Source organism: Cheilinus undulatus, linkage group 24 (assembly GCF_018320785.1).
Source record: "Cheilinus undulatus linkage group 24, ASM1832078v1, whole genome shotgun sequence".
NCBI classification, from domain to species: Eukaryota; Metazoa; Chordata; class Actinopteri; order Labriformes; family Labridae; genus Cheilinus; species Cheilinus undulatus.
Window position 1 is genome coordinate 8,777,067 of NC_054888.1, and position 27,202 is coordinate 8,804,268.

The following is a 27,202-nucleotide window of genomic DNA, read 5'->3' on the forward strand; positions in this document are numbered from 1 at the left end:
CTCAACTTTTACTTTTATGTGTCGTCTAATTTAGCATTTGTATTAGTACAGTACAGGCCTCTGCACAGCTCACTTTGATGCCTGTGTAAGTTCAACGATGCATGCAGGATTCCCCTCGCTGGTGCGTTCAAGTCATACTTATAGCATATGACGTTTCTCTTTCTCTCTCTCCCTCAAGTAGCTAATATATTTCCCCAACAGTAATTTTTGATCCTCGGAAAACATCAAAACAAACATCAGCTTACTGCGACCAGCCATGTTTTCCAAGCTTATGCAATGAAACGCATTTACCTCGGAAGTCGGAATTCCACCCGGATTTTTCCAAGTTCGAAGTACAATCAAACGCAGCAGAACCCTGTAGATAACTTCTCTCATGGTGCAGAAGTTTAAACATAAAGATGTTCACCATTTTTGGAATAGCTATGGCAAATTCACGTTTGAAAAGCATTACATAGCATTAGATAACTTCACTCATGGTACAGATGTTCAAACTTCAAGATTGCCCCTTTATTTTGAAGACCTTTGATAAAATCCAATGTTTGAAAAACAGGACACTACCCTTCACTACAATAGGTGGGAAGTGACTAACTCGGTGGATGACTTCACTCATGGTGCCGAAGTGTCTATCATCAAAAACAACATAACAGTGATCATTTCTCAGCAGGCATCATCTAAACACACACGTAGGAAACATCTAAAATGCATCTTCAACTCTTTGCCCAAGGGCACGCTGGGAAAAAAGCTCCAATTTAAAATGCCAGTTGGCAGAGTTTCGATCAATTAACTCTCTACAGAGTTGGACTAACACTGTTGATTAAAAATAACTGCAACACTGCAACACTGGCAGCCATTTAAGTCAGAATGGAGTTAAAATTATACTTTGGGAATTGAAATCAACTCTGAAGTGTAACACTGAGGCTTCAACACTACAGTTTTTGATGTTCAGGCGACGAGCTCTTAAAAGAGCCCTGGTTCTTCCCAACATCTTCCATTTCAGAAATATGTGGTATGAGCCTTGTCCATATCACACCGGATGACACAGACAGATATGCAAAGAGCCCTTACATATTGTTTGCATTAGTAACAGGATGAAAGCGATTAAATAGAGTTTTTCACTTCCTCTTCATGCCATTTTCAATTTTCTACAAATCTCACCAAAAGCAATAGTCTTATCACATTCTGCTGGGAAATAAGATAAAGTATTTTTACTAGGGACTATTTTCAGCTATGGAGGAGACATTTGGTGCTCTAGTTAGTATTTACAGTGCAGCAGCAGGACGGTGTATGTGGGATTAAATCAAAATAAACTACATTGTGTCTGTTCACAGTCATGAATTGACAAAAATGAAGCTCTAAGGCACAAAGGAAGGGAAGAGTTAGGCTGTGATACACAGAAAATATTTGTTAGGAAGATAATATAACAGTTTCTTTTTGTGGAATTTGTTCATCCATCAACAAATAGAATATGAAGCTGTATATTTAAAAGGTCTACATGTAATATGTGGCTGTATTCCAGTTGAGGGAAGAGGGAACATTTTTAGCCAGTGGTCATTTTAGTGGAAATAATTAACATGACGTTATACTTCTCTACAAAATTAACTCAACTTCCCTCTGTTAATATATAATAATATATATTAACATTCTTTCCACTTTAAACAAGCCAGTCTTTCAGAACTACTACAAATATTTATTATATTTTGGGGATTTTAACCCTCTAAAGGCCAGTATGTTTACACATCTCCACTGTTTCTAATAGAACAAAATCACAAAAATCAAATAAGATACACACACACAACTACACACGCCTTGTTTTTTTACACACACACACACACCATTATCCAACAACACTAGCGACACACACTTATCATTTCAGTAGCAAGGCACCCTTCTGAAAACAGTGAAAATTGTGAAATTTTACAGCATGCTTTGAATGGGAAAAAGTAGCGCCATCTGGTGAAAAACATAGAAATTCAAAATTGAATGCTAGTTGTCCAAAATGAAATCTCAACATAAAGGAAGGCGAATGTTTAAGTTAGGATAAATGTGGAATCAAAAATGGCCTTTTCAATGGTTTTCAATGGGACATTTTTTGTCCTTGGGAGCAGATGTGTCGTTTTTTGTGTAGCTTAGCCAGCTAATTTAGGGAACTGAGACTACAACTTTTTTAAGATTAAAAAAGCGAATATCCTCTGCCAGATTTGAGCTATATTCATTCATTTGACACTATTGAAGTAATTTTCAACAAATAAAATGAGGAAAAAAATAAAGTAAGGCAATTCTTGGAAAAAAAATCCAAAGTCATAATAATGACATAAAAATTATGAGATAAAAAATTGTTAATTGGACTTTTTATCTCATAATTTCAACTTTACATCTCATAAAAATTATTTTTATCTCATAATTATGACTATATCTCAAAATTTTGACTTTATATCTCATAATTTCAACTTTTTCTTATATGTTTGACTTTTTGTCTCATAATTTCCACTTTTATCTCATAATTTTGACCTTTTATCTCACAATTTTGACCTTTTATCTCACAATTTTGACTTTTTATCTCAGACTTTAGACTTTTCATCACATAAATTCTACTTTATAATGCATAATTATGACTCTATCAGAAATTTGACTTTTTATTGCATAATACCAACTTTTTATCTTGGGATTTTGACTTTATAACTCAGAATTAACCTTTTATCTCAAAATTATGACTTTACATTGCACAATTTTGACTTTTTATTGCATAATTTAGACTTTTATCTCATAATTATGGCTTTTTATCATCTTATATTGACGTTTTATTTCATACTTATGACTTTTTATTGCACAATTTCGACTTTTTATTGCATAATTTCAACTATATACAACATAATTTTGACTTTTTATGGCATAAATTTGATTTTTTTATCTCATTATTATGACTTTTCATCTTCTTATATTGACTTTTTATCTCAGAGTTTAGACTTTTCATCGCATAATTTCTACTTTTTATTGCATATTTATGACTTTTTATCTCAGAATTTTGACTTTTTATTGCATATTACCAACTTTTTATCTCAGAATTTTGACTTTATATCTCAGAACAACTTTGTATTTCAAAATTATGACTTTACATTGCACAATTTTAACTTTTTTTGGCAGAATTTAGACTTTTATCTATAATTATGGCTTTTTATTGCTTAATTTCGACTTATTATCTCATAATTATGACTTTTCATCTTATATTGACTTCTTGTCTCATTACTTTTCATTTTATAATTTCGGCTTTTTATGGCATAATCTCGACTTTTTAGCTCATTTTTATGACTTTTCATCTTCTCACATTGACTTTTTATCTCATACTTATGACTTTTTATTGCATAATTTCGACTTTTTACGGCATAATTTTGATTTTTTTAAATCTCATTTTTATGACTTTTCACCTTCTTATATTGACTTTTTATCTCATAATTATGAGTTTTCATCTTCTTATTTTGACTTTTTATCTCATAATTATGACTTTTCATCTTCTTATATTGACTCCTCGTCTCATTACTTTTCATTTTATAATTTCGGCTTTTTATGGCATAATCTCGACTTTTATCTCATTTTTATGACTTTTCATCTTCCAATATTGACTTTTTAATCTCATAATTATGACTTTTCATCTTATATTGACTTCTTGTCTCATTACTTTTCATTTTATAATTTCGGCTTTTTATGGCATAATCTCGACTTTTTAGCTCATTTTTATGACTTTTCATCTTCTCATATTGACTTTTTATCTCATACTTATGACTTTTTATTGCATAATTTCGACTTTTTACGGCATAATTTTGATTTTTTTAAATCTCATATTTATGACTTTTCACCTTCTTATATTGACTTTTTATTCCATAATTATGACTTTTCATCTTCTTATTTTGACTTTTTATCTCATAATTATGACTTTTCATCTTCTTATATTGACTCCTCGTCTCATTACTTTTCATTTTAAAATTTCGGCTTTTTATGGCATAATCTCGACTTTTATCTCATTTGTATGACTTTTCATCTTCCAATATTGACTTTTTATCTCATACTTATGACTTAGAGTTCTTTTCTTTTTTTTAATTGCCTAACTTTCACGTTTTTCTTTTTTAAGCTGTGGAAACTGGCTTCCATACAACACAGCCAGAATGGCCTGGAAACAAAATCTTAATGGCACAAAATGTCCCTATTGAAACCACTGAAACCAGAGTAACTGTACTTTTCCTTGAGTATAATAGTCATGTACATTTTCCACTTTTTTAGCAGCCATGAGATACAGAGGGCTGAACAACACCTGAGTGAGGATATCTGAGCCTGAAACTGTCAATTCTGTTGACACTTTCTTTCCCATGACTCAGACTTTAAACGCAGTCGTAGCCTTTTTTTCATTTTTGTCACTTCTCCGTCCTCCAGCCGTTTGTTTCATTTAGTATACGTCGCTTTGAATCCGCCGTTTTGAAGTCCTCTTTTTGCAGGCTCAAAGACATTCTTCTAATTACAGGCTAAAGTAACTTCTCCCTGCATAATGATAAGATAGGACTCGTCTCTGAGATCAGGTTGGATCTGAACTGCATCCGTAGCAACAGTCTGTTATTAATAGCAGTGGACAGCTCACCATAGAATGCCGTTTTTGACCAATCACAACAAATTTCAACAACTAGTTTGCCAGTAATGACATCACTGGTATTATATGACTAAGTTAAAGTGTCTTTGTGAGGCTGATACCGCTGTGGTCTAGGCGCCACATTGCTGTGAGGAAAACTTAATTATTGCCGATCATGATAATTAACTGATGAAATTCAGGCAGCTAATTAATTCCAAAATAGAGTGAAGTCGGTACTTGTAAGAAATCTCAAGAAGGTGTGTCATGGAGAAAGTGTGTTTTACACGCACACACTGGCGCTGCATGTGTGTGTGGTAACGCCATCCTGTCTCTGCCGTTGCCTGCCAGCAGTGTTGAGGTTAGTTTTCAGATATCATCTCTCTCCCTCTCACTGCTGCTCGAATCTGAAACTGAATATAACATTTTATCATCCGCAGCATAAACCTGATAAGCCCTGTCCCTGCCTCTGTGCCAGTCTCCTCGCTGCCATCATTACTCACTGTGGCTCTGACATCGAGTTAGCACACAGCTCAGGGCATGCTGCACCGTTCATGATGTGCCCTCATTCCACCCACCTATTATATCAACAGTGTGAGGGGGAAAAATGCAAAGCTCCTGTTGAACAAGCGCTGAATTTAGAATAGTGCTCTCACTAAGGCTGCTTATACAGATCGCCTTGCTGATGATTACCTGTCATTACCTCAGAAATTGCTGCAAATTCCGGAAATTGACAAGAATGTGGGGTGTAGACACAGGCCGGTTGACATTTGCACACATCCATACTGTATAAAAAGCCCCCTCTTAAAATGCCATGCATTCATTCGAGCTTGTAAAGAATCAGCATCTTTAAACTATAGTGATGCAAATATTTGTTCCTGACAAGTCCGCAGAAGCTGCCGGTCTTTATTCGCGTTCCATTTAATTTTCAAATCAGTTTAATTTTCTTCGCCTTCCTCTGCCTGCACAGCGGTTTGACCTGGTTAATTGGCACTGACACAATTTTCCTGGAAGATGCGCAACACAGGCGCGGTAAACTAGGCAAAGGACAACAAGACCTTGAATAAATTGCTCACAAGATGCATTGCATGACAGTAGAGTAATCGTGAGCACAGGTGAGGTCTGTGTCTAATGCCAAAAAAAGCTCCTGCTACTCTGAGTTATTGGTTTCAAAGACTGAAAGGCAAAAACTTTGGGTAACTTCCTTTTCTTGTTTTTGTACTTCACAGCTGTTCATGCAGATTGATGCCCTCTACCCCAAGAAGTTTGGAACCTGGACTGACTATGCCAAGAAATACTGTAACGCCCATTACAGGTCAGTCTTTAAGAATTAAAGGAAAACTACTTAAGAAGGATGTTCCACATTATTGAGCAGGCCACATGTTTCAAGCAATATGGGAAAGAAAAAGGATCTCTCTGCTGCTGAAAAGCCTCAAATAGTGCAATGCCTTGGACAAGGAATGAAAACATTAGGTGGTGTAGGATCCTCCAGAAGCTTGCAGTCATGCATAAACCTACTATTCAGTCATCCCTTACCAATGTTCACAAGCAGAAATGGTTGCAGTGGACCCAGAAATACATGAAGAGTCATTTTCAAACAGACTTGTTTACTGATGAGTTCTGTGCAACCCTGGATGGTCCAGATGGATGCAGTAGTGGGTGGTTGGTGGATGGCCACCATGCCCCAACAAGGCTGCGACATCAGCAAGGAGGTCGTGGAGTCATGCTTTGGGCTGGAATCATGGGGAGAGAGCTGGTAGGCCACTTTAGGGTCCCTGAAGGTCTGAACATGACTTCGGCAAAGTATACAGAGTTTCTGACTGACCACTCTCTTCCATGGTACAAAAAGAAGAACAGTCCCTTTCTTGGCAAAATTATCTTCATGCATGCAAAGAATACCTCTGTGTCTTGGCTGATATGGGCATACATGGAGAGAAACTCATGGTGTGGACATAATCATCATCATCTAAATATTCAGAGAATCTGGAGAAATCTCTGTATGCCAGGGACAAGGCTGAACGTCAGTATCGGATGCTCTTAATCCATAGGCCCTCAGGCGGCACTGCACTAAAAACATGCCTGATTCTGTACTGGAAATCTCTGCATGGATTCAGGAACACTTCCGTAAATCGTTATTGGTCAACACAGATCACTGTGCCATCCACAAATGTAAGATCAGCATCAGCAGATCGTTCGATCTTCTCTAGGCTGAAGCTCATTTAAAATGAACTGTTCTGTGGTTAGGTGAATCAAAGTTTGAGATTTGTTTTAGTCCTGGGGACTAAAGAGGAGAAGGCTTGTTGTCAGTGCACTGTTCATTAGCCTGCATCTCTGATGGTATGAGATCGCATTAGTGCCTATGTCACAGGCATCTTACACATCTGGAAAGGCACTATCGATGGTCATAATTACATAGAGGTTTTAGAGCAGTGATACTCAACGCATGGCTCTTTTATGTCTTAATTCAAAGTATCATTCCCCAGAAAACCTTTAAACAGAGAAGCTTTGACCCCAGACATTATCCATTGCAAGTCACATTAATCAATTTATTTCCCACACTTATAGAATAGGCTGATTGTCAAAATAAATTGTCAACCTTTTTTGTCTGCATATTTCCATTGCCCTTATTTGCAATTGTTTGCCCCTTTTCCCTTTTCTGCTGCTTTGAATTAAATTTTTGCTGCTTTAAGCCCATTTTTTTGCCACTTCTTTTTGCCACTATCTGTCAATTTTGGTGATTTTTATCCCATTTCCCCTCCTTTTTTTAGACCAATTTTGCCCCTCCTTTTTTTAGACCAATTTTTGCCACTTTTTGCCACTCTATGCTGCTTTTAGCATTGAATTTTCCTAAATTTTTGCTGCTTTTTGCCCATTGAAGTCACTTTCCACTCAATTTTGGCTGCATTTTTGACCATTTTGCTACCTGTAACTAACTTTTCTTACTTCTCACCCATTTCTGCCACCCCATTTCTACCACTTTTCACCAATTTTGCCACTTTTTTGCTCACTTTTGCTACTCTTTGCTGCTTTTTGCCCATTTTCCTACATTTTTGCCACATGTAACTCAGTTTTTTGTCACTTCTCACTGATTTCTGCCACATATTATCCCAATTTTTGCCACTTCTCACCCATTTCTGCCACTTTTTTGCCCATTTTTGCCACTCATTGCTACTTTTTGCCCATTTACCCACATTTTTGCTGCTTTTTTCCCACTTAAGTCACTTTCTACTCTTTTTTTGCCACTATCTGACCATTTTTGCAACCTGTAACTCAGTATTTTGACGCTTCTCACCTGTTTCTGCCACTAATTATCTCAAATTTTGTCACTTTTTACCAATTTTTGCCACTTTTTTGCCCATTTTTTCCACTCTTTGCTTCTTTTTGCCCATTTCCCACAATTTTGCTGCTTTCTTCCCATTCCTGTCACTTTCCACTCTTTTTTTTGTTGTTGTGTTTTTGCCACTTTTGACCTGTTTTGCCTCCTGTAACTTAATATTTTATCACGTCTCACCATTTTCTGCTGCTGATTATCCCAATTTTTGTCACTTTTCACCCATTTTTGCCACTATTTTGCCAATTTTTGCTACTCTTTGCTACTTTTTTGCCATTTTCACACATTTTGCTGCTTTTCACCCATTTTTGCCACTTTTTTGCTGCTTTTTGACCTATTTTGCCCACTTTTACTTATTTTCATTGCCCTTTTAACCCGTTTTTTACCACTTTTCAACACTTAGATTGTGGCTCTTGCAATGGTATTTTTCAAGTAACACTGTTTTTGAGCAACATATGCTCCCATGTAGACAGCATCTCTCTCAGACGAGGCCTTGCATATTTCAGCAAGACAAAACTGCATCCGTCACAACAGCATGGCTTTGCAGTAGAAGAGTCCTGGTTCTGATCTGGGGTGCCTGCAGTCCAGACCTTTCACCAAAAGTAAACATTTTCTGCATAATGAGCAGAAAAATCCAGCAAAGAAGACACTGAACTGCTAAGCACTTTGAATCTTACAACAGACAAGAATGGGACAACAATCCTTCCCCAAAACTCGAGCAACTGGTCTCCTCACTTCATAGATGTTTACAGACGTCCCTACTTTTTAGAGGTGTGAGTGAATATTTTCATGAAATAGTCAAATGTCTCGGTTTTCATGTTAAATATGGGTTTTTGAGATTTGCAAATTATAACATTTTGGTTTTATTTTCATTATTCACCATGTCCCAACTTTTCTGCAAATGGGTTTGTACATGTCACATTTTCTTTAGTAGCTGTTTCTAAATGGTTTCCTGATCTGTAAAATCCTTCTGTTTTTGGTGTTTGCTCTGTTTTTATTCATACACTTCAGCTCCAGGGAGCGGGCTGAATTTAAATGGCTCTCTCCTGCGTTTATTTTTTCCTTTTTTCAAGCGTGTGCTAGAATAAGATGGGCCGTACCTGAGTCTGGAGTGGCGACGGTTCTCAGTCGAGTTTGTTGTCAGAGCCAGACCACAGCTGAAGCCAAGCCTTAAATGCCAACTGGCTGCCAGAAGCTGGTGACGATCAGTTACATGTGTGAACAAACACATCAAATGCATTGTTTTGGATGTCCATCAAAGTCAGCGGCTCGGTCGGCGATGGGCCTGGCGCCATCCCTGATAACACTTTGTATATAATAGCACTAAGTGTGGCTGGGGAATGCCACACACGGGCACATTCAGACAAAAGATCACACAAACGGAGGGACACGAGGCATTGTCATGCTCCTATTGTCCTTCTTTCATAAAAGTGAAGTTTTTTCCAAAAACGACAGCAGCTCAGGTTATAATTAAAGGAGCGTCACAGTAGGACAGTTGCTAGTTCAAATCCCCCACACCAGAAAGAAACATAATTTTAGAAGGAGTGAACCGGTGTTCCTCCCTCAGCAGCGACGAGTTTAAATACTGAAGTGTGAAACAGCAAATTTTGGCAGCAGCTTATTAAGTTTGTCCACACTTCCAGCCAATATGGCAGATAACCAGCCTTTGTGTGGAGGGCCAGTTCTATTCTTAAAATCCATTTGGCTGATGAATTGTGAAAGTTGCCGGCGAGTTTTGGGATAAAGCTGCTGCTGTGGCCATTAGACAAAATAGTTTCCTGCTCTGCAAAGTGCCCGTAAGCAAAAACGGTTCCCCCGACTGCTCCAGCAGAGCTGCTCAGCGGTAAACGATGGAAGGCTGCTGTAGAGCCGGGCAGCTCCCAGGAGGGAGTGTTTAAATGTGTTTAACTATTCCTTCAGGGTGCTGCTGTAAATAAGTATGCTTTTCAAGAAATGCGTATGAAAATGCATCGGCTCTCATTTACAGGTACTTCGGGCCTCGGAGGCAGTGGGACTGTCGTGGAGCGTCCAACCTGGAGGAGCTGCACCAGCAGCTGAGCAAGATTATGATACGTCGTCTGAAGGCCGAGGTGCTGACTCAGCTGCCGCCAAAAATACGCCAACGTATCCCCTTTGACCTGCCGAAGGAGGCTGCAAAGGTATATGACTTTGACTGCAATAATATACTCCTTTTTAATTTCTCTGAAATGTCAGATTCTGAAGCTGAAAAACCCACATAACAGTGACACCAGTCATTTCAAACAAGGAAAATAAGCAAATCTTTACATTAAAGCAGTGGTTCTCAACGTTTGGGGTCACCAGGTGCCTTTAAAAACTAAGGATTTTTAAAAATGATTTCAAAGTGTATGTTTTACCCATTTTTATGAAAATATCTGCATAGAAATAATTAAATTTAAAATAAGAACATGGTCATTTAATGAGATTTATGCTGAAATCAAAATAGCCCTTCCCTGCTGTGATTTATTGATGATTTTAAAGTGTTTGATCAGAAAAATTGCTGCTAGTGTCCTGAATAATAGTTTCCTTATTTTGGAGATGAACAGTGTCAAAAGTATTACTGGGTTCTAATATTTAAAGCAGTGTTACTCAACCCTGCTCAACTAAAGAGCCAGCTTGTTGAATAATACTATTGCGAGAGCCCACACTAAGAGGTGAAAAGTGGTAAAAATGGGTTAGAGTGGCAATAAATTAAGTTTGAGCCAAGGTAAGAGGGGAAAAATGGGCAAAAAGTGGAAAAAATGGGTAAGATGTGACAGAAATGGGGATAATAAGTGGCATATATGGGTGAGAAGTGACAAAAACTCAGTTACAGGTGGCAAAAATGTCAAAAAGCGGCAAAAAATATGTGGAGATGGGCAGAAAGCAGCAAGGAGTGGCAAAAATGTGAGAAAATGGGTTAAAAGTGACAAAAATGGGGATAATAAGTGGCAGAAATGGGTGAGGAGGGGAAAAAACTGAGTTACATGTGGCTAAAAAGGTCAAAAAGCAGCAAAAGATGAGTGGAAAGTGACTTAAATGGGCAAAAGCACCATTAATGTGGGGAATGGGCAAGGAGCAGCAAAAAGTGGCAAAAATGGGTGAAAAGTGACAAAATTCGAGCTAATAAGTGGCAGAAATGGGTGAGAAGTGGCTAAAAACTAAGTCGCAGGTGGCAAAAAATGTCAAAAAGCACCAAAAATGCAGCAAAAAATGAGTGAAAGGTGACTTGAACAGGCAAAAAGAAGCAAAAATGTGGGAAAATGGGCCAAAAAAAGCAGCAGAGGTTGGCAAAGGGGGCCAAAAGTGGCATTTAATGGCAAAAGGAAGCTTTATTGGGCAGTAGGGGTGAAAAAAGTGGTTAAAAAAATGGAAAAAAATGTGGTGGAACTGGACAAAATTGGCTTTTAGGTGGCAAAATGTGTTAAAAATTGGCAAAAACTGGTTGAAAAGGGCAAAAATGGGATAAAAGTGGCAAAAATTGGCAGGAAGTGGCCAATGGGTGGCAACACAGTTTTCCACTCTTTACCCACTTTTTCCACTTTCCACCAATTTTATCAGCTTTTTTCACCAACTTTTGCCAATTTTTAACACATTTTGCCACCTAAATACCAATTTTGTCCATTTCCACCACTTTTTCTGCCTATTTTTGACACTTCTAAACCAATTCTCACCTCTTTTCCCCATTGTTGCCTCCTTTGACCCGTTATTGCCACTATTAACCACTTTTATCCCTATATTTTAACCACATTTTTAAATACTTGTTATGCTCATTTTTGTCAGTTTAAAACATTGGTTCCCAACCCTGGTCCCGGGACCCCCCCAGGGGTGGCACCAAAGAACTTGGGGGGGGAACTTGGCTCTGAGGCTGCCAAAATAAAATTGGTCTAAAACCATGAAACAGCACAAATAAATTTAAAAAATGTTTCTTTGATAAGAGTGGTTATTATTCAGGTTGAATATAAAATCACAGATTAACTTTACAATGGACCATGATTTTGCTTATTTACATGGGTCCTCCAGTTTGGCTGGGAGCCAGAAAGCTTTCCCCTTTATCCTCCCTTATTGGTGGCCTTGTCTGCACATGACTATTCTTGAATGTGCATGGCTGTGTTCAACCACCTTCAGGTACAGTGGGGTTCCCGGGCTCTGGCACCTTTATTTTGTGGGTCACAGGCTGAAAAGGTTGAGAACCACTGCATTAAAGGAACTTTATCTTGCATGTATTTTCCAATATTGCTTGAAACATGTCATAAAAAGTAATCAAATCCAAAATAATTTTCTGTTAGTAGATGTTTAATAATTGTGCAGCACAGTCCTGAAGCATTAAGTCTAAATATCCAGTCTAGTGTCCCATCTGGATTTATTAGATTCATGCTGTTAGGTAAAATTAGATTTTGCTATCTCTCACCTCACGGGGAGTAAATAATTGAACTATAGACCATCTCCTCCTCATCACCATTTGATATTTTGCTCCTGTTTACTTTCACTTTTGTCTAAACTGATTTTAAGAATTGATGAATCACTGTTAGTCATTTATCTAGCAAGAATGCAGAGTATGGCACTTACTGCAAAGAAACATCACAAATGAACGGGTACATTTCTACTCTGGTCAGGTAGATGTTACAGAGAAGATGCTGACATTTCCTAAGAGTGGTAAAAACTAGTTTGGCTTGAATAAATCAATCTCAGCATATTTAAACACGGAAAACTATGTTTCTAAAACTGAAAAATACATGTAGTCTAACTTAAATTAAATGAATTTCCAGAGTTGAACTAACATAGCTAGACAGTATGATTTGAAATCCTAGCATAACAGAAGTTAAATTGTCTACCCTGGATATCCAATAGACACAAGGAATCGCCTGCATGGCATTTTCAGCAAAAGTGAAATGTAGGTTATTTATGAAGTGTACTGAGCTGTAAGGTTTGTCATGTTTTCAGTGTGCAAAATCCTCCAAGATTGTCCTTAAATCTAAAGATAAGGAGCATGTAGTGCTTTGGATATGAGGTAGTACTAGCTGTCAACACTGGGTGGCAGTATGACAAAGCAAGATGCTAATATGTAGATGTGATCTAGGAACGATTGATATTTACTATTATATAAAAGTCAAAGAAGATGGGGCATTTTTTGTTAGGTGTAAGTGGCTTCTTACAGTAGGTGGCGCTCCAGCAAAATCATGAAATCACCATTTTAATGTGTAGAGCAGCAGACCTTGATCATACATGTGAAATTTGAAGCAACTCAGATGTTTCCCATGAGAGTTATGCCAACTTCCTGTGAAACTGGTGAGATAGCGAAAAAATTTGCCATCGCCATTGAGGCATCCTTAATAATATAGTAGGGGACCTTGACCATCCGTGAGAAATTTCAAACAAATCAGATGTTTCCCATGAGAGTTATGCCAACTTCCTGTGAAACTGGCGAGATAGCGAAAATAGTCAGGGTTGCCACCAAGGCATCCTTAATAATATAGTAGGGGACCTTGACCATCCGTGAGAAATTTCAAACAAATCAGATGTTTAACATGAGAGTTATGCCAACTTCCTGTGAAACTGGTGAGATAGCGAAAAAGTTTGCCATCACCATCGAGGCATCTTTAATAATATAGTAGGGGACCTTGACCATCCGTGAGAAATTTCAAACAAATCAGATGTTTCCCATGAGAGTTATGTCAACTTCCTGTGAAACTGGTGAGATAGCGAAAAAGTTTGCCATCACCATCGAGGCATCTTTAATAATATAGTAGGGGACCTTGACCATCCGTGAGAAATTACAAACAAATCAGATGTTTAAAGTGACAGTTATGCCAACTTCCTGTGAAACTGGCGAGATAGCGAAAGTAGTCAGGGTTGCCACCGAGGCATCCTTAAAAATATAGCAGGGGACTTTGACCATCCGTGAGAAATTTCAAACAAATCAGATGTTTAAGGTGAAAGTTATGCCAACTTCCTATGAAACTGGTGAGATATCAAAATGCTTGCCGTTGCCAGTGAGGTGTCCATTAAAAAGACACGCCAGTGTTGGGGACAATTACTGAGGTGACAGTAAGAGAAACTAACAAATGATCCATTTGTGCTACTTCCAACAGTAGTAGTTAGCCCTTTTTGACCTCCAGATGGTTCCATAAGTGTGGTACATTGCATGAATACAGGGTCAAGTACAGTTGTCAGTTACATGACTTAATGGAGCTACAGGAAGCAGCCAAATGTTTAGCCAGCTATATACTAAGCTGTTTATTGCAAGGTATCATGGGGCAAGGAATAAGGTGGACGTAATCCTAAGGGAAATGTACTATAGAAAAAACAAAGCAGCACAAAATGGGGAAAAATCAAGAAATTGTCATTTGTTCACTATGCTTTATCAACTGACTACATTTGTTGTTGTTGTTGTTGTTGTTGTTGTTACATGTCTGAGTTCTGAGAGTTTTGAGGACATTTATTTAAGCATGGCGACTCTTACAGTCCTGTTACTTTAATTATTTCATCCTAATAGCAACCTCAGGGACTTTTGTAACCACACCAGCTCTAACATTGTTATAAACACTGTAATATTCTTTTGTCTTATTCCATTACTATCACCTCCACATGACTGCCTTCTGTCTACAGTGTCAGACCGCTCCACTTCTGAGAGATCTTGTGAGACATGTCAAAGAATTCCCTTGTTTTTTAAACCGCCTCTCTGATGACATATTGCTAGCTAATGAATAAATATTTTTTTAATCGTTTCGACTGCTGACACCACTAAATGTGTTGTTTTTGTCTGCTGACTCTTGACAGCACACTTGAAGCTCTGTGGCAGAGTCCACTTCTTTTCCTCTTGTTTTTTTTTTTTGTTTTGTTTTGTTTTGTTTAAATGAATGAAAGTTGCCCACAAACAGAGCAGAACAGATGGTTCCATATAGACAGCTTTGTGTAGTTAAAGGAGTTTTGTGAATCCAACTTGGAATACTTGGATGAGCAAAGCTCAGAGAAGAAAAGATAGAGATTTAGTGGAAGAGTGAGTTAAGGTTTCCCTCATTTTCTTCGTTTTCTATCATAGTGGTGTTTATCTATAGTAGAAAATTGCTACCAAGAGTTACCATGCAGATGATCAACTATCCTGACAATAATAATCAAAACTGTTCTGCAGGCTGGCCAAAATGCACCAAAATGTGTTTTTAAGTTTCTGTGCGCCCATTCATGGTTTGTTATTTCATGGTTTGAAAAATGTTGCAGTTCCTTTCGTTTTATACTTTGGATCATTGGCCGTATCCCAATGTGTTTATTTAATCGGTCCTCTGTTGAACCGGAAGTTGTTTCTGACTTGCCATCTTAGAGACCATCCAAGAGGCTTTAGCTGGTCTGAAGATGCAAGACAAAGGACTGAAGACTGAAGACTCTGCTCAATCTTTCCATGGGTCCTGGTGGGCAGGACTAAGCCTCGAGGAAAAGACTCAATCCCATGCCATGAAACACAGGAAGTGAGACGCGGCCATTGTCCTGCTGGATATAAATCTTCTCTCAAGTGGTAGTTCTCTTGCAGACTAAATAACATCTTCCAGGACTTTCTTATATTTTGCTAGATTCATTTCACTCTCTACCTTACAAGGCTTTCAGGGCCGGCTGCTGAGAAGCACCCCTACAGCATGATGCTGCCACCGCAGTGTTAAAAAGTGGGGATGGTGTCCACCAAACATGACGTTGTGTTTGATGGGCAAAAGCCCCATTTTGGTCTCAAAGAACTTTCTCCAACTTGACCATGGAGTCTTCCCACCTGCCTTTTGGCGAACTCTAGTCCAGTAGTCATAGGTATCTTGGTGGCCTCTCTCACTAGGCTCCTTCTTGCATGGTCACTCAAGTTTGTGAGAGCGGTCTGATCTAGACATGTTGTGCCATATTCCTTCCATTTCTTGATGATGGATTTAAAGGGGACTTAATAGGCAAAAATTACTTTTTAAGGCTTTTCTAGCAAAAATATGAGCCCTTGGTTTGTCCACAATCCCCTCAAGTACCAGAACCCCACCCCCCCCACCACCTTCTGAAAATGTGTGCTTAAACAAGCCATTCTCAGATTTTCATGTGGGGAGTTAGCCCCGCCCCCAGGTTGATTGGCCCTCCCCGCTTGGAAGAAAGTTCCGTCCTCCTCTCCTGATCTTCCTCTCAGATGGCAGCTGAGAGGAAGATCTGGAGAGCCAAATCCATTAAGCCGCATCCATTTCTTGGGAGGGGCGTGGTCAGGGGCGGAGTCAGACAGCTACAGACACAGAAACAGCAGAAACAGAACTGTTTTTAGACATCCAAAATCCAATACTGAAGTTTTTTTTGTTGTTGTTGTTTTTTTGTTTTTTTTTCAGAAACAAACTTCCCAGGCATGTTTTTGGGACCTCTGAGACCAATATGAACTTGTCTCAAAAGGGTAAAATATGTGACCTTTAACTGAACTCTTAGGGATGGTCAGTGTCTGATTAACTGATTAACCAGAGAACTAGTGATGCTATGAGGCTTTTTTAAGCCAAATTATAATGACCATGGTTGATTTATAAATAATTTTTTAGTATTTCTCTTACATACTCACTATTTTGTTAAATGGAGAAATTTAAAGCTATGCCAGTGATAACGGTTGCCAAATCGGACAGTGGCCTTCAGCGATAAGAGTCAAACAAAGGGTCAGTTTACTGATGTTACTCTGGATTCTGACACATTCTGACTGGCATTTATTTAACTCTTTTCTGGCATTTTATTAAATTATTTCATTTGATTTAAGCCAAAGGGCACCAAAAAGAAACTGCAACCAAAAATGATGGATGTTGCTCTTTTAGTAACAATATGAAAACTGCCTTCTGCTGCTCCAAGACTGAGAACTCTCCTTTAGCCTTAGCAGAGAATCCTCCGAGGTCGGTGTGTGCGTTCATGTATGCGCTCCCTCTCCACCCTCGTAAAGAGGATACCAGGGTATTTGTAGAGTAAATGTCATGTTTTGTGTGTAGGTGTCTACATCTCTTTTAGCATCCCTAAAGTTATGGTTGTGGTTTCTGCCTCCCACGCCAAACTGGATGTTCGTGCGAATGCTAATGTTGATTCGACCTGGCCTAGTCAGTGCGTTCTTCTCTCCGCGTCGGGTCACTCGTGTCAAGGCTACGAGGGGTTATTTTCCCACATAAACAACAACATTCACCATGAAGGAGGCTTTTTGTATCATATCAGCAGGAAAATGAAAACACCAGAGAAGCTTTTCAAGGCTAATTATGCAGCCAGGAATGACACAACAATAAGGAAGTTGCTTGAAAAAGTGATGATGCAGGGCTTTTACTGCAATCTCCCTAAATGTTAAGGGACGCTGTAATTAGGGGCTAAATATGGTGAGTGTTTCTCCATTGCAATGCCAATTAGGCCAACAGAAATACGCAGGGTTGTGCTGGAAAAGTTCATGTCGTGTTTTGTATCCATTCTCGCGTTGCTCTCTTATCTTAGCTTAGCTGAAACAGCAGCTTTGATGCGCCAAATGAGCTCGGAGGTCTTTTGTCTTTGCTGGAAACAAAAAGCACCACTGGCTGTAGCTGTTCATCTTTACAGGTTTTTCCTTTTATTTGTTTGTCCATGACACAAATGTGTGCTTCTTTCTTTTCTTTTTTTACAGGTGTTCGCATGCTGAGAAGAATAGACAGCTCTAAGCTAAATGGACTGGTTTTAAGAGCTTAAAAAGGGGAGATGTGAAGCAGCCAGTCATCCAAAGCGAAGGCCATTGTGCTCAAAATATGGACAATATAAAACATAAAGGACTAGAGGGGCTTTATTTTCTCTAAACAACCTTTTGAAGCGTATTTTAGCGATACATTCTGTCGACCAGGACCACTCACCAGTTCACCCTCATTCCTCCTATCTCATTTTCTCCCTAATGATGGCTTTTATCTTCCACAGCCAGACACTTTTTATGCCCCTCCTGCCCTTTACGTTTTCAGCCGTGGCCTTTCCTTGGCCGTGAATACCATCGAGGGTGGAGTGTTTAGCCACTCAGGGGTTTTTTCCACAGTGATTAAAAAGAAATGCCTGAATGTAAAATGTCTAATTAGAAATAAACACTGAGCGACAGTCAAAAAAAACAGTGTTTATGCAACATCTGAGAGAAGACATAAAGGAAAGGAAGCTCTGCTCCCCTGAAATGTGATGCTATTTATTCATTCAACCGTCCTTGACTTTGACGACGTTTGAATCCCCTGAAATGCTAATGATTTCGCTAAACGGTGCAAAGCTTTCATGTTTCACCAAAACTCTTTTCATTGTACAATCCCACAGCTGTAAAAACCTGCTCGCTGAAAATGTTTGTGTGTCTGCATTAATAAGGCTTTTCTCTGTTTCTCACTCTTTTTTTTCCCTCTCCGACCTCCCTCGCACGCTCGTCATGATGTGTACGCGTGTGCCTCATCGCGCACGGGGCACCTCTTCCTTCAGCTCGCCATATGGTTCACAGTTTTGCATCGTTTGATATGCAGCGCGTTAAGAAAGTGTTCTCTCCTCGTTGGGGTTTTTTGTACACATTTTTGTGGTGCTGCAGCTTGATTCCAGACAGACTGAGAGTTGCTAACAAAACGCTCAAAATAACCTCTAATGATAAAGTGATTTAAAGTTTGGCAATTTCAAAAATGTCAAGAAGATTCTGAAGCACTTAAACATGTAAGTGCATTTGAGTTTAGCACTAAAAGTAGAGGAAACCTGCTGCTCACACTAGAATGGGCTGAATTCTAAACCTGATAAGGATACCCGATACAAACAGAAATCTCTTTACTGTGATGGGACGTCTTTTCAGAAAGGGGTAACTCAAAATTCACATTTATGTTGTTTTTTGTCGATGATAATTTTGCTCGTTTGGTCGCATGTCTCTAAACTGAAATGTTGTGATTTAATTTGTAAATTATGAGGTACAATGGGTTTATAAAACCATGAAGTTTCCCCCTCCAAAACAGCTGGATAGAGGTAATTGTCATTCAAACCAGCCCTTGATCAGCACCACAGAAAGGCACATTTATCCTTACTATCAACAGCCTAAAAGCTCCTTGGACTCGTTTAATAAAAAAATTAAACATCTAAAATAGGTTCAAACATGTAGCTGGATGGAGGTAATGTCTTGGTATGCCCCCCTGAAAATGTCATTCAAACCAGCCCTTGATCAGCAACACAGAGCGACAAATTTATCTAACAGCCTACAACCTCCTAAACTACTAAACCTCTAAAATTGCTCCAATAGGCATCTTAATGGAGGTGATGTCTCAGTATGTCCCCCGAAATTATCATTCAAACCAGCCCTTGATCAGCACCAAAGAGAGGCACATTTATCTTGGTTTTAACAGCCCAACACCTCCTAAGCCTGGTTTAATTAAACCTACTAAACATCTTAAATAGATCCAAATAGGTAGCTGGATAGAGGTAATGTCATAGTATGCCCCCCCCTGAAATTGTGATTTAAACCAGCCCTTGATCAGCACCATAGAGCGACAAATTTATCTCAATAACAGCCTAAAACTCCCTCAGACTGGTTTAATTAAACTACTAAACATCTAAAATTGTTCCAAAATGCTTCTTGATGGAGGTGATGTCTTAGTATGCCCCCCCTGAAATTGTCATTCAAACCAGCCCTTGATCAGCACCACAGCTAGGCACATTTATCCCAGCTAGCAACAGCCTTAAACCTCCTCAGACTAGTTTAATCAAACAAATAAACACCTAAAATTGTTCCAATAGGCTTCTTGATGGAGGTGGTGTCTTTGTATGGTCCCCCCTGAAATGTCATTAAAACCAGCCCTGAACAGCACCAGAGAGAGGCACATTTGTCCTGGTTTGTAACAGCCCAAAACCTCCTCAGCCTGGTTTAATTAAACCTACTAAAAATCTAAAATAGATCCAAATAGGCTTCTTGGTGGAGGTGATGTCTTGGTATGACCCCCCTGAAACTGTCATTTAAACCAGATCTTGACTAGCAACACAGAGGGGCAAATTTATCTTAATAACAGCCTAAAACTCCCACAGTTACATTTAATTAAACTACTAAACATCTAAAATTGCTCCAATAAGCAGCTGGATGGCGGGGATGTCTTAGTATGCCCCCCCTGAAATTGTCATTCAAACCAGCTCTTGATCAGCACCACAGAGAGGAACATTTGTCTTGGCTGACAACAGCCTTAAACCTCCTCATCTTGTTTTGAATAAACCACTAAACACCAAAAAGTTGGTCCAAATAGGAAGCTCACTCTGTGGGAAACAATGAATGATGCAGCTGCAACTACAGAAAAATCTATCACATAAGTGCAGCGAAATTCATGCAGTCAAAATGACTGCCCGCAGTCTTTCTGGGCAGAAGTGATCGTTTCGGCCCAGGCACTAACCTAGGGTCGACGAGGACCCAATTATATCTGGGGGTGTAATTTTTCTGACGGAAGAATTGCTAATTTAGATCTTTTAACACACTCAAAAAGTCACCAAACTTAAAAGAAAATTGTCCATCAATGGAAGTTTTGTATTTTGGTGGATTTGTTTAAGTCCATCAAGCAGGGGCCTCACAGGGGCCCCAAATGTGAGATAGGGGACTGGGTACGAGCTATAGCTATGAAAATCAGTACATGTATGTATCATGATTAGACAAGAAAAAAAGTCTCTTGGAGCCATTCTCTAAAATGTTCAGGAAGCACACTACAAACAACTGAAGTTAAAATTTGGGCTATTTTTTGGGTGATTCACAAGTTTCATATTTTAACAAACTTGTCCTAGGGATTTCATCTGATGAACTTCAGATTTTTTTTGGTCATACTAGACATCCTGGAGATCTAAATTTGTGCGAACTGTGGGTTTTCAACTTAGGGTGGGACGGTGACTGGAGGCTAAACTTAAACATTTTTTAATACATTTTTTGCATCCAAAATAAACCAATAATGCCTTATAACTTTTTAATGCTTAAGTCAGTCATCACCAAACTTCACAGGAAGGATCACACATTGATCCTGAATACATTCAAACATCTATATTAATATTTTGCCACAGCACCCCCTTCTGGCGATTAAACATTTCCACCTCAAATGTTTGAAATTTCCCTTTAAATTTTCAGCCCCCCACCATTCAGCCCAGGCTTATGATTTTTGGTCTGCAGATGGGTCATCATAAGAACTACATAAAAGTCTCTTTGGACCCATGCCTAAATCTAAACAGGAAGACATACGCTGGGGTGTGAGGGCCCTTCAGTGCTGCCTGCATCCCTAGTATTTTATTTGGTAAAATAACTTTTATTTAAAATACAGACACTTTAAGGAAAAGTCAGGCCAGCAGCATTGAGACTTTTATTTCAGTAAAGTGATACGCATGTGAAAACTGTCAAAATGACTGCTGTGTTCTTTCTAGTGTTTAAAGTTTTCCTTTGAGTCCAGATTTATGATAAACAGGGCTAACCTACATGTCGACAACGAACGCAGCGCCTCTCTGGGCGTCTTGTTTATGAGCATGGGGAAACATATGCTGCTTCTCACCGCCCAGCCGCTCCCACTGCGATACTCTCCACTCTCCTATCCCGCCTTAAATACTCCTCGCCAATCACCTTGAGAGCACGCGAGGCGCCTTTGATTTATTGTACCAGCCCGGCTGCTTCTCCATCTTCGACCCCAGCTTGTCACCAGGCGGCTATAATTGGGAGATGCTCATGACCCACCTAACACAGCAGCCCAGTCGGAGGGGGAGGCTTCCTTGGGAATTCTCCATCTTTCTCTCTCGTTCTTTTTTTTTCTTTCTTTCTCTTCCAGGGAAAAGTAGGACACCCAGCAGCACCATTAATTGTTTTGCCCTTTATATCTCAAAAACAGCAGAGAACAAGAGAGAGAGAGGAGTAAAGGACGCAGCCCTCACTGTCTTTGCGCTCTCCTTGCTTTGCAGGAGGCCTCGGCCAGCTTTGCCAAGTGGGAGAAACTGATGAAGGGGCTCGGGTCTGGGGCTGTCGACGTGGAGAACCCGTTCACTCAAGTCATGGGCCTGGTCACACAGATGTACAAGCAAACTGCAATCGCCAAGGTAACACAAGACCAGGTGGTGGTAGAGTTTTTCTGAATCCTCTTATGCGTTTGTATCCAAAAAGCCTAATTCTTCTGTGCCTGTAAGCTCCATTGTTGTCCTAAAACACAGCAGTGAGACACACTGTAGCACTGGGTATCATGTTCCCTCATAAGTATGAACACATACACTGTAGTTTGCTTTGTCTCAGTCTCACAAACACTCTCCTGCTGCCGTAAATACGCACTACAGCACCAAATGTGCATTTATCCGCAGCTTAAAGCACCCCTAGAAAATACAAGACTTCCTCCTGTTTAATCCAGTTTGAGTAACTTTTGAAGAAAATAACATAGCCAAGCTGTTTGGATAAATATAACTGTGATTTTTAAACAATTCTGAATTGAAATAGTCTATTTGTTGCTAATTTTTAATCAGGATAACTACTGGAAACTCGCTGGCATTGGGGATGATTGTTATCAACAGCTTTCTGATATCATTAGTCACCAAAGGGCAGATAAAACCCTTTTTTTGTATTCTTAATCAATCAGATACTGATACTCCAAATGTTGCTCAAATCAAGTTAAACTGAGGGTTTAGACACTTCAGAAAAACTTCAGAAATCAGTTAAGACTTTCAAAGCAGGAGAAGGATCTACAACGTTATTTGGTGTTTCTAAGAGCCAGGAACTGGTGTGAGAAGAGTCATCAAGAACAGATCCACACAGTCCAGAACAAGCCTGGCAGAGGTAGGAAGACCAAGATTTGAAAGACTGGAAAGAAAACTAGTGAGAGATGTGTCCAAAGACCCCAGAACAACTGTCAAGACACTAGTGAGACTAGTAGTCTCAAAGAAGATAATCACTAGAGCCTTGCACAGGAATGGACCAAGAAAAACTCTGCTTCTGTTCTGTGTTGTACTGTTAGAATGTTAGCGTGCTAGCATTAGCATCCGCTAGCGACAGTTCTGCAGAAGAGACACCTCCGAGCCAGACTGAAGTCTGCTAAGGACAACTTTGAGAAGGATTCTGATACTAGAAGCATGCCCTTTGGTCTGATGAGACCAAACTACAGATCTTTGGCCTCCAGACTCAGACCATCACTTGAAGCAACCCTCATCCATGTATTCATTAAGTTCCGTTTTGAATACTGCAACAGAGTCCTATAGGGGGTACAAAATCCTCCTCCTCACTTCCTGCTCCCTTCATGCCCTTGCCCCTCAGTACCTCTGACCTCCTGAAACACTGGCCTTCTTGCTCTGTCCACCTCCAAACTCTGTATCTATGGTGACAGAGCCTTCAGGACTACAGCCCCTGTCCTCCGGATCACCCTACCTGAAAATATACAAATATAAAAACTCCTCAAGCACCACCTGCTCACCACAGTCTACAGCCTCTCCTAACCCCCACCCCCTCCAAATTTAGTGTTTGTTTTTCTCGTCTTGTCTTCTGTGCTTCTCTAAAGCTACCTGGGGTCCCATGAAAGGCGCTATATAAATCCAAGCTATTATTTATTATTACTAGAGATGTTGCTTATGTTTGAAGAAAGAAGAGAGAGGAGTATTACCCAAAGATCACCGTCCCCACAGTGAAACACGGCGGCCCTGGAAAGAATCATGAAGAAAAAAGGGTATGTGAAGATTTTTAAAGAAAACCTCAAGTACTCAGCAGCAAAACTGGGTCTGGGTCACCATTTTGTCTTCAACCACAACAGTGACCCAAAAGACACTTGGCTCCTGGTGAAGAACTACCTCCAGAAGATCAAAGTGAATGTTATTGACTGGCCTGCGCAAGACCATCAACTGATTCCTCAGGAGATGTGTCTGACACTTGTTGAACTACAAATAAACGACTACTGGCTGTTATCCAGCAAAAAGAAGACAAAATTGACCATGACCATAAGATGGGCTGATAATTTGACACCTCTGTGGTGGGGTATTTTGGGCTCATCTGTTGTAGACCTCTACAATGGGGTGACCTCGACCATGGGGCAAGAAGTGAGGTACTAACCTTTGTTGGGTTTTTCATGAGTTTGTGGTGTTGTTTTAATTTTATCCCCCTACCCCATACCATAACCCTAACCTTTAGGGGTTGATTGCCTAACCCTAACCCTCTTTGGGTTTTCCTTAGTTTTTGTGTTTAATTGAAATTTATTTCTCTTAGTAAATTTTTGATTTTTATTCATAAAATTCTGCTGCCAATTACTATAACCTCTGACCGTGAGCGGGACAACATACGTTATTCAGTTTGTCCCTCGGGTTGGGTAATGTACGTCACTTCCCGCTCCACGGTCGAGGTCGCCCCACCAGAGAGGTCTGCAGCCAGATCCTCTTGAATAGTTTTGACCCTGGTGGTTTTTGTTTTTTGTGAAATTATTTTGTTTCTGTGTGCAAATTAAAATAATGTTAGCATCCAAAATAAAACTAGGATGCAATAGAAATAAAAAAAAATCTGGTAATCAAAGTTGTGCCCTTGTAATATATTGAAAAAGCCATTCTTTTGTCACAAAAATGCTTTTAATTGAAACAGTTATGCTCTATCAACCAAATAAACCTTGCGGGGTAAGTGATCAAGTAATGATGTGGCGTAAACAAATGAGCCCGCTCTACGTAATGCCTCTTTTATATGAGCTACGGTAGCCATCTCCCGTTTGAGTGCCAGTTTTCTTTCCTCCATCCTTTGTTGTTATTTTATCTACATTTAAAAAGCCAAAAAAAGCCATTTGGGAGCAAAACACCAAGCTCTTCTGAGCTGAGTCAAATAATCTGGATCTCTTAAAACAATGGTTCCCAACCCCTTTCCTTTGGGTCCACACTCGTATCCTCGTATCTAAGAAAAACTAAGAACCCCCAAGACCCTCTTGGAAAAATTACAAACCAATTTCAGTTTATTTCATTGACAAAATCCCAACACAATAGGCCCATACACACTTGTTTTTGACAAAAGATCTATTTATAAACTATTAATTGTTATGACTGTATTAGGGCCACTCCAGAAAAAATAAAGAGAATCTGCTAATTTACAAGAAAAAAACCTTGAAATTCTCAAGTTTATAAAGTTGTTAATTTATGAGGAAAAAATTGATTTAAAATTCGTAAATGTGTTTGAGCAAAAACTTTTTTCCTACTACTTTTTTCTGTTTTTTTTTTCTTGTTAATTTTAACTCAACACTGTTGGAGATTTATTATTTTGAAAACTTGAAATTTTTGTGTCTCTAATGCCAAAACTTTTTAAACTAGGACATTTCTGAGTTTGTTTTGTTGTAAATATAAGCCTTTGTAATCTCAAAAATTAAAAAACAAGAAATCCTCCAAAATTAGTTTTTTTGTTTTGTTTTGTTTTGTTTTTTTGCTAACAGATCCTCTTAATTTTTCAAATCATTTCAGTGTCCCTTATACACCATCATACATTATGTTTGTAATTAATGATTTAAAAAGAATATATTGCTGGCATCAGGCCAAAATCTCGTATTACCATTTTTTCATAAATTAGTCACTCTTTACATATGTCAGTGGGTTTTAACCAATTTAAAGGAATAAAAAGGGTCAAAAACATGCTGACTCGGATCATTCCGTGTTAAATTTGACAGTGTCAGAGCAGACAGGGCTCAACACCCCCTCGGAGCTCTTGGGCATCCCCCCCAGGTGTCCCAAACCCCAGTTTGGGAACCACTCTCCTAGAAGAGGTGAATTTTCAATCACAGTTAGCAAATTTGGACAGATTTCAGCTGAGGAAATAATGGCAATATCAGAGTGTAATAGGCTAAATGGTGGCAAAACTGTACTGAACTAAACAAGACTGCTTTGTGGAGGCGGACCATACACTTGTCCAGGCTTTTTTAAGTCCTGCCTGCTACCTGTTCTGTGTGAGCTTTTAAAGCTTTTTCTGCCCAAATATTTTACTAGTTTCAGGACACAAAAGTAGCTTAAAATTTAAGTATGTTTGTATTTTCACACTTTGAACTCTTGGCATAGACGTAAACAGCTCAAAACAGGAGTTTTTGGTAGCATTTCTCCATGCAGAGATCACCACTTGCCCCCCATCTGGAGTTCTCCACTGCTGCATGGCGTCATCTGCAAATTGGTCAATTTCCGCCTGTGATCAGCTGATCCCTTGCCTAAGTTTCACCCTCCCCTTCAAATATGGTGACTCCTGGATTTGGTAATCCAATAAACTGGCCAAAAATGTCATTAAGATGACATTAAGGTGTGTCATGTTGAATAATCCGGTCATAAATATTGCCCTGATCAGTTTAAATAGCCTCAGAATTGGCTTAAGATCACAGTTTTAATCCTTTCCGTGTCTCAGGAAAAGGTTGAATTGACGGTACAGCATCATTTTCAGAGCGCTTGGCCAACCACTCAGCGAGATCTCATGGGAAAGCATCGCCATGGTAACAGAGCCTAATGGTCGCCAGTGAAAGCACTTAGACAAAGTAGGGAGTTATAGCAGAGGTATTATTTAGTTGCGTCCAGCCTGGCATGATTACACCTTATCTCAAAGTTACACACCGTACTAAAATAGCATCTCTGTGATGTTGTTGCTATGGAAACGCAGCGGGCTCTCAGTTTGAAGTGATGTTTCTTTTTAATGAGAGAGAAATAAGCAATAAGGGAAGGTGGCTGGGTGCATGTAGTATAAAGAGGGCTGGGGTCAGAGGAAGTATCGGCAAGAATCCAACAAGAACATTTGTAGTTTTCAACCTTTAATCAGCCTTCGGTGTTATAACAATCTTTCATACTTGTGTTTCAGTAAACATTTCCACAAATAAAGTACCCCTCTCCATCATCTGCCATGCTTGAGAGCTGAATTCTTCTCAATTAGCCCGACGCCCTGAGCCATGAGAGGCGCAGCCTCGAGGTTAACGAAGACCGGAGATAACCACCGAATGCAATCATCGACATGCTACTCATTCAGCATGGACCTTTTTTTTTTAAGCTTGGTGTTGTTTGCTGATTGGATTTGTGCTCAGTTTAGCCTAACACCAGCCTTCCTTTCATTACAAAGCCCCCCACGCCCACTCCACCCCCATCTGACGCCCCGGTCTCATTTCCTCTCCTATTGGTTTTCAGAGTCAGACACAGTTTCTCTACTTCACAAAACAAGTCTTTCTTCTGTTTCTTTCTGGATCATGGGGAGGGGTGGAAATGGTGTGATAGATCCACACATCTATGTCACTCCGACGAGCATCGCGGCCCCTGCCCGCCTGCCTGCCAGTCCGCCTGGCGACGGAGCTGCCAAACGCCTTTGGGGTATTTTTATTGCT

The 27,202-nt window shown here is 39.5% G+C and overlaps 1 protein-coding gene across 1 annotated transcript in view; it reads left to right on the forward strand.

Annotated features, from left to right (window-relative positions):
* zranb3 (zinc finger, RAN-binding domain containing 3) overlaps positions 1-27,202 on the forward strand; it is a 183,746-nt gene that overhangs the window by 36,829 nt on the left and 119,715 nt on the right. The window contains exons 6-8 of the mRNA XM_041781425.1: positions 5,839-5,924; positions 9,928-10,099; positions 21,828-21,962. Coding sequence (XP_041637359.1) covers positions 5,839-5,924; positions 9,928-10,099; positions 21,828-21,962 — 393 coding nt within the window. The remainder of the gene's footprint in view (positions 1-5,838; positions 5,925-9,927; positions 10,100-21,827; positions 21,963-27,202) is intronic.